Genomic DNA, 8,311 nt, shown 5'->3' with positions numbered 1-8,311 from the left:
TTCACAAAAGACAGAAGGATTTTATTTCAAGTTGTTGAAAATATTCTAGAATCTTTCTTAAAGTACATTAGCAAATATAACAACACATTAAAATATGTTATTTAAATGAATACAGAGTGAAGACAGTGGTATGTAAATATATTCATTCTGAACAGAAGTTAGCAGAGGTTAACTGCTGATCGTCCTTCAGACCTTCACTGAAACAAAAGAGAAAAAAGAAGAGCTTAATTCATTTTAAATCTAAGCTGAAATGGACTTCTGGGTTACTTTCATGCTGCTGTTCTTACTACACTGGCCGGGAATCTCCACTGGAATGTAATTCTGCTGGCAGAGGTGAACAAACGCCGCCGCCAACCTGCAGGGCGCTTTGGAGGAGCTCCGCCCACACACAGACAGGAACTGGGCTGGATCCACCTGAACACACAGCTAGCTGTTATTCTGGTTCCTAAACACTCGCAATTTAACCGGCATCAGGTTAGCAGCACTTCTTTTTGTTTTTTACATTTGATCACAAAACTTCAGTTTGTTTTTTGCAATATACTCACATAAAGTGTGAATTGATAAATGACAATTTAAAAAAAAAAAGTTCTTTAAATATAAATGCACACCGCACTTTTTAGATCTTGACACTTTTTACTGCAATCACGGCTGCAAGTCTTCTCAACCAGTTTTGCACATCTGAATGAATATTATTCAAAATGCTATATACAAATTCAAGCTAAAGGTTTCACATTTTTATTTGTAAACAATCCAACTAAAAATGAAAATTTTTCCAGGGATTTACATTTACTTTAACAGAGCTTCTCATGCAGTCATGCAAAGGCTTTTTTTATGCTAATGTTTTGCCATTGGGTTTATAGTTACATTATAAAAATTCTGCTCCTGTTCGGATCTTATGGTCGCGCAAAGAATACCTCAACAAAATCTCACCTGAAAAAGAGAAAAACAAATTTTTTTGGATAATTTATCTGCTGTTTCTTGCCATGGAATTCAATCCAATTTTGGAAAAATCTTCTTGAGATGTTCTGCCAGACAAATCTCCTCACACAGTGTTTTTTTGTTTTGTTTTGTTTTTTTTAATCAGCTTGAATTTCTTTATCTCCAACAAGCTAAAAAGCGGCTGAGGAATACCAGAAGTATTTTCCTCTTCACTTACCACCCTGAAACAGGAACTGAGAGGCGAATCTGCGGAAGAGAAGAAGGAAGTGCAGCTCGCTGGGCTCGCCGCTGCCGTGGAAACTTCTGTGGATTTACTGCACTTTGGGTCCAGCTGCAGACGCAGACAGATGGGGCCAGTGAAAGACAAACACGCTCAGATAAGCTCCACTCCACTAAAGCAAACATTTATGACATTTAAACATTTATGGAGGAGAAAAAAATGTAAATGGCTCTGATCCGACCTCCCAACTGTGGAAAAACTCCTCCAGAGTCTTCGCCTGAGATCCGTCACGCAAAGAGAAATCATTGCCTGCGTCGTTATCGTTGGTCCCCAGCAGACCGGTGGATGCGCCTGAGCAGGGAAACGAGTCGAAGCAGAAAACTTTCCTTTACGTTTACCGTGGAAATCACATGTTTACGTACGGCTCATAAGTTTATGTACGCCGGTGGAATTTCTGAGGTTTTGGACGTTTTTCAGAGAATATGACTGATAACGCAAAAACTATTTCCACTCATGCTCAGCGGTTTAATTGAGACATTTTTGTCAAACAAATAGGTTTACTCTTTGTAAATCACAAATAAATAAAATAAAATAAGATAAATCATAAAAATGAATAAGCTAAAAAAAACATTTAGACAAAAACTCTCAAAATCACCCTTCTCAAAAGTTTACATACCCTGGTGATTTTTGCTTTTAATCAAGGTTATTATGATTTTTGTTTGCCAATAAATGGCTTCAGCTAACCACAGAGCATGAGTGAAAATATTTTTTGTGTTCTCAGGCATATTTGATAAAAAATTGAACGAAAAGAAGAAAAAATCAGAAATTCCACCAGTGTATGTAAACTTATGAGCACAATGATACCCTGTAAAAAAACAGTCTGACTGTTACTGTCTGACATTAAACCAGACGCAGTCTTTTAGGATTATTTATATTATATCTATTTGCTAAATGTCAGAATAGAGGACATGTTTTTCTGTTTCTTTATGTAGAAGTTTTCATACACTAATACATTTTTTTTAACTTTCTTAATACAATTTATGAAAACCAGGATAATGATGTCATGGATTTATAGGCTTCTGATAGGTTAATTGATAAATCCACCTAAGCGGAGGCTCAGGTGGATTTTAACACCTCAAACACATTCATGTGAACCATCATGGGAAGAAAATCTAAAGAAATCAGCCAAGAGGTCATGAAGAAAAACGATAACCTCTTTTAGTCTCCTTCATATCTGGGTTGGGTTTTAATTTCCTGATGCTCATGAGCATGAGGTCACACTGTCCAGAAAGAAGACCGGTTCTGTGTCTTTGGTCATGAGATTTTCTCCTTGTCCTGGTGTTAAATAATGTCAGTAATAATAACTGATGTAAAGAGAAAATTTAATTTGTTTTAATGTCAAACTGTGAGTAAAAACTCGACTTTTTTTTAAAACAATAAATGTAAAAATCAGGTTTCGGCTCCTACCATGTAACCATCCATCCAGGGAGAAGCTGCACAGCTCCAGCTGCAGGTCACATGACACCGACTGTCCCTCCTGATTGGACACCTGTACTTTGTTTGAGCCTTTTTTCACACTCAGCCCACGGCCGCTGAGGGGTCCATGTGGGACGGCGTTCTTACAGTCAGTTTTCACCTGAGACACAGAGTCTCTGTAACCGTCTGCATCATCATTCACTTACAATGCCTATAAAAAGGATTCACCCCTTTGGGTGTTCTATGCTGTTTTTGCTTTTGCAAATCAATCACCATCAACAAAATTTGGCTTTTTTTTTTGACAAAACAGAAAAACAATCTTTAATGTCGAAATGAAAAATAGTTTATGTAAAATATTTTAAAAAATATTTAGCATAAAATAAGTGACTGCATAAATATTCATCTCATTTTAAAATGACTGACCTAATTTAACAGAGGTCTGGTCAATCGGTGCTAATAGTCTCATAATGACTGAGACTCCGTGAAGTGGATCTGATGAGACCAAAATGGAGCTGTAAGGCCGTCAGACAAGATTATGTTTGGAACACAAACGCACCATCCCTACTATGGAGCATGGTGGTGGCAGCATCATGCTTTGGGGAAGCAAAATGAACTACAGCTTTTATTTTCCAGCAAGTCAACAACCATGGAGTGGCCTAGTCAAATCTATGATTGCATGCAAAGGTGTGTTTTACTAAATACTGACTGAAAGGGGGCGAATATTTATACAATCGCTTATTTCATGTTGAATCATTTTTAAATAACTGTTGTTATTTTTGCAGAAATCGACACTCGACAAAAAAATTTTTTTGTGATGTTTTGTGAAAATAAAACAAAAATTTGTTGATGACGACTGACGACTGGCAAGACATTCGAGAGGATGAATACTTTTCTCAGGCAGTGCACCAACCTGGCCGGTGCGCTGAATGTGGACGCTGCTGTTGTCCATGTGTATCAGCAGGGAGCTCTGAGCGTCAGCACCCAGCAGCAGCGTGAAGGACGGCTCGGTGCGGCCGTCCTGGGCGAGGAGCAGCGGACAGGAAACAGGAAGTTCATACAGAAGCCCGTCAAACGTCACCACAAACTGATCAGCCACCAGCAGCGCTTGGTCTTTAGGAACACAGGGAGGGGAGAAGCAAACACATTACAGGCGACCTATGATGTTTCATTCAGCAGGTTAAGATAGCTCTATAACAAAACGTGCTCATTACATTTTTTTATTTTATTTTTTGCTCAAATTCATTCTTAGATAATGAGATTTTAGTCTGTTCAGTTCTGTCTATTTTCATCTCCTTTCAGAATGACATGTCTTAGGGCTTTGTCACTTTAAATCCAAATAAACTGCTGCTGGCCACGCCCCCCCAACTCAACGTTTACACACACACTTTAAAATGGCTGCAGTTACACAACTGTACATCTTTGAAAAGCAGAAGTGGAGCCTCCTGCACAACCAACAAGAATGCAGGAAGTGGTTTGTTAGATGGACAGTCAACAACAAAACACGTGTCTTTTCCAGTAGCTATTATGCAGCGCAGACAGTGGTAAAACAGGCTGACCAAATGTGGAGGAGCTCAGCTGAGATTGCTAAATAACGCACTGATTTATGATGTTACATTCTGTTTTTTTGTGTCTATTATTGTCCCTTTTAGTAAAGAACATTTATTTGAGTACAATAAGGTACTGAAGCAGATCAGCCTGACAGTTCTTTGTTCCACACACACTCAGGACGCCGTCAACAGGTGTTCTGGCAGGAACTGCAGTACGAATCAGTGACACCACCCTGAAATGAGTGTTTCCAGTAAGAACAGTGTTCCCTCTCCTTCACTTGGCTACGTTTGAAGAAAAACAAAACAAAACAAAAAAAAACTAATTTGATAACTGTTATGGATTCCAGCTTTGTAGAAAGCAGGCCCCTGAGCCTGCAGACATGTGTTTTATTGGATGTGAAGCGTTTCCATCAGCAGATGTGTTTTGTCAACAGAGAAAAGGAGTCGGCGTGTGATTTAGAGCCGCTCCTCTCTTTCTGACCGGACAGGTTTGCCAACGCTGAACTCCACTGAGCCGTGGTCCGAACATTCTGAAAGTCCAAAATACATGTTCCTGTAATGTCTTCAGCATGAACAAGAACAATACAAGGATCTCAGAAATCTGTTTTATCAGATAAAAACTTTGATGCGTAAACGTAGCGCAGAAACCGGAAATCTTTGCCTTTTAAATTAAGAGGACACAAATGACCTGTAAAAGTATTCAGAACCAAGCCGGCTTCTTAAGCTGGGTCTGATTTTGAACAATGTTTCTCCATTATGCGACTCTTCAACCACAACAATGACAGAGTGTTTACTGAAATGGTTCCAGTGAAACTAAAAGTCTTAAAACATCGTCTGTTACTGCAGCAGCTCAACAGGTACATGGATATTAAAACATGGTTTAAATAATTACACATTTCTGATAATTACTGAGTCAGTAAGTAACATATTTAAGTAAATTCAGATAAGGTGTAGGATTAAATAAGAACACTTTGTTATGCACACATACGGTGTATATATTTGCATTCCCCCCCCCCCTTATTTTTGAAATCCCGTTTGAAATAAATAAATCAAAAACTCCTCTCATGTTTCATGTAAACATAACCCTACGACAGGTTTGATATGAACATGTTGAATCTCAACCTTCCAGCAGCTTACGTCTAAACGGGCTGTCCATGATTCTCCTCTTGAAGCGATAAAGCTCAGCTGCAGGTCTGACGGAGGCGAGGGCCCTCAGGGGCCCCAGGAGCCACTCCTCCAGCACGGTTTCCAGCAGCCCACCCTCGGCGGCCCTCGACAGGTTGAGATTCAGCAGCGGCACCGACACAGTGACCGCACAGTCTCTGCAAAGAAACGACCTCGTGAACCGTTCCCTGGATTAAAGTGGCCAACATGTCGTCTTTATTTTGACCAACATTTCAACCGACTGAGGTCAGCCAGGACTTATTCTGAGAGAAAAAGGAGGGATACATTCCACCTCTCACACGGTCACACAGCTTGAAAAAATCAGGAGCCAACAGAGGTTTAAGGTGGGCCTGAGTTATGCAGTACCTGCGGCTGAATGTGTAGAGAGAAGCCAGTCGTTTCCTGAGTCCAGACAGAGCTGTGGCCAGCCTGGCCTCGGCCCAGTGGGAGCTCTGCTGGCCCACCTGGGCCAAACATTCAGTTACTACACAGTACTCACTGTGGTTACATGTTTTCATTGACTTTTAGGATTTTCATGAGTCTGCTCTGCTGTGGCATGATTTTACATCCTGAAATAAGAAAAATGTAAAAAAAAAAAAAAAAAAAAAAGTCCCAGAAAAATACAATAAATGAACAAATATTAAAGTAGTGCCATTTTATAGCACAAATAAGAACACCAACACTAATAAACTTTAATTTTGTACAGAACACACCACTGCACTGCAAAAACACAAAATCTTACCAAGTATTTTTGGTCTAGTTTCTAGTCCAAATATCTTAGCACACTTGAAATAAGACAAAACTAACTTAAAAGTAACTTGGTTGCAAAATATAGGCTCTTGTTTTAAGAAAATAATTCCTTAATATTGATGAGAAAGTTCTCCATTGGCTGATTATTCAACTGATAAAAAATTTTTCCCTTTTCATAAGTCAATTTATCTATAAATTTAACTACAATGTTCTCATAATATTAAAGAGATGTTTAGTCACAATAAGCACCTATATGTTGCTACAAAGTAACTTTTAAGTTACATTGTCTTATTTCAACTGTATTAGGAATTTTCTGTTAGACCAAAATTACTTGGTAAGATTTTGTGTTTTGCAGGGTGGAACTGGAAGAAAATTTAAATATCCAAATTAAGCCCAGCAACTAAAAACAATAACAAAAATAAAAACACATAAAAAACACACAACACAGCCAAAACCATAAAAAAAATGGATAATGATGCCTCTGGAAACAAAATTGCCCTCCTGAAAATATCAGAATGCAAACTATCAAGCTCATTTTATTTCAGATTAATTGATTGCTTCCTGCAACGACCCAAAAACACAAAGACATGGCCGGGCAATGAGGAAACCTTTAAACTCCAAACTTTAGGAGGCAAAAATGTTTCTGCTTTCAAACAGACAAAACTGACAGTAAAAAAACCAGAGGTTGTCGTTTCCTCACCACGTCCAGAGCGGCTGCGAGGGCCGAGGCTCCTGCTGCTGCCAGGGCTCTGAGGTGAGGGTTCTCCAGCTCAGCAGGCAGGACGTCCAGCAACCTGCCGGTCCACATCCCAACAGCCTCCCTCCATGCTGCCTCCAGCCTCTGGCCCTTCACGTCCTGGTACACACCAGCCAGGGTCGCCAGAGGCCCTGGACAGGAAGTTCAGACACTGCGCTGATGATGTCTTCCTGGCAGTAAGAGGAAGAACTCCGACACCAGAGACACTCACTCCGCAGCTCCTGCTGTCCCTGCAGCGAGGCCTGCTGGAGCCGACCCAGCAGGTCAGGCAGGCCGCTGGTCAGCGCGCGGCGCAGGGAGCTGCTGAGCCACAGGGACAGCAGCCCTGTGGAGCCCCGGCCCAGCAGGCCCTCGGCATGCTGGGAGGCGAGCAGAGGGACGGAGCTCCAGACCTGCAGCAGCCGCATGTCTGCAGGCTGGGGGACAGGAAGCACAGAGTTAATTGCCAACACCTGCAGGTCCAGCATGACGTTACCGGGGAAACATTAAAGCTGCACTATGTAACTTTTAGAACAAATAATGTGTTTTATACATATTTGTTAAAGAGGCAGTATGATATCCAGGTACATTGTGTCATTTTATAGCACAATTAAGTAACTATGCCACCTTCAGTTGTTATAAAAATTATGCATGTATGAAATATGGCTGAAAGGGAATTTAACTTCATAGTTTGAGAACGTGAAATTGGGCCTCTGTCTCTTTAAAAGCTGTATTTCTCTTTACATTATTTCTTTTTATCTTTAACAAGGTTTTTACCAGTGTTGCATTGAGAAGTAGCTCCTATAATGAGCTCAGTAGATGTACAGTTTTACCAGGTGTTTGCTAATTGCTACTAGCTAGTCTGAAGGAGCTGTATGGGGAGTCACGGAGGGACGTGTGCTCTGTGAGGCTCTAGATAGCTTTAAAGCTAGGGCTCCAAGGAGGAGCTGCATCTCAAAGGCGGAGCTAGGTCCACCCAGGGGTTTTGCACTTATGAATGGTTGCCATGGAGATTCAAGAATTTCTCAAACACAAATGTAAGAATCAAAGCAACACACTAGGTATGTTTTTGATGAGGGAATAACATTATAACATAATGTAAAGATAAAAAAGGTTGATTTTACATAATTCTGTCCCTTTATAATTATCACTATGTCTCAAAATAATCTGTAAAAAAAACTCATCAAGCTCCTCTGGATTCTCCCTGTGGTCATACGGCCATCTTCAAAAATACATCACTTCCAGGTCTGAGACAACCAATCAGAGTCAGGGGAGGGTCTTAGCGCTGTCAATCAATCTTGTGACGTGCTGCTCACAGCCTCCCTCTTGCTCTCTGCTGCACCACAACTGATTCACCACAGCAAAACCTGCCATGAATGCTAAGGCTAGTTACCATGGTCACAGATGACAGAGGATAAACAGTTTTCCTGGAACAGCAAGTTGTTTCTCCATTAGTGCTTTTAGCAGTGTGAACATGCT

At 40.5% G+C, this 8,311-nt stretch overlaps 1 protein-coding gene across 1 annotated transcript in view; it reads right to left on the bottom strand.

Annotated features, from left to right (window-relative positions):
* apoltp (apolipoprotein lipid transfer particle homolog) overlaps positions 1–8,311 on the bottom strand; it is a 58,032-nt gene continuing 49,721 nt past the window's right edge. Inside the window, exons 65-74 of the mRNA XM_081598222.1 lie at positions 7,065–7,269; positions 6,797–6,984; positions 5,713–5,810; positions 5,320–5,504; positions 3,546–3,745; positions 2,627–2,795; positions 1,401–1,510; positions 1,157–1,270; positions 288–414; positions 1–197 (exon numbers count right to left, since the gene is read on the bottom strand). Coding sequence (XP_081454348.1) covers positions 187–197; positions 288–414; positions 1,157–1,270; positions 1,401–1,510; positions 2,627–2,795; positions 3,546–3,745; positions 5,320–5,504; positions 5,713–5,810; positions 6,797–6,984; positions 7,065–7,269 — 1,407 coding nt within the window. The 3' untranslated portion in view covers positions 1–186. The remainder of the gene's footprint in view (positions 198–287; positions 415–1,156; positions 1,271–1,400; positions 1,511–2,626; positions 2,796–3,545; positions 3,746–5,319; positions 5,505–5,712; positions 5,811–6,796; positions 6,985–7,064; positions 7,270–8,311) is intronic.

This window comes from Poecilia reticulata, chromosome 17 (genome assembly GCF_904066995.2).
Source record: "Poecilia reticulata chromosome 17, P_reticulata-male-v2, whole genome shotgun sequence".
In the NCBI taxonomy this organism is placed as follows: Eukaryota; Metazoa; Chordata; class Actinopteri; order Cyprinodontiformes; family Poeciliidae; genus Poecilia; species Poecilia reticulata.
Note: the sequence above shows the minus strand (reverse complement) of the source record. Positions and strands in the feature narration are given on the sequence as shown.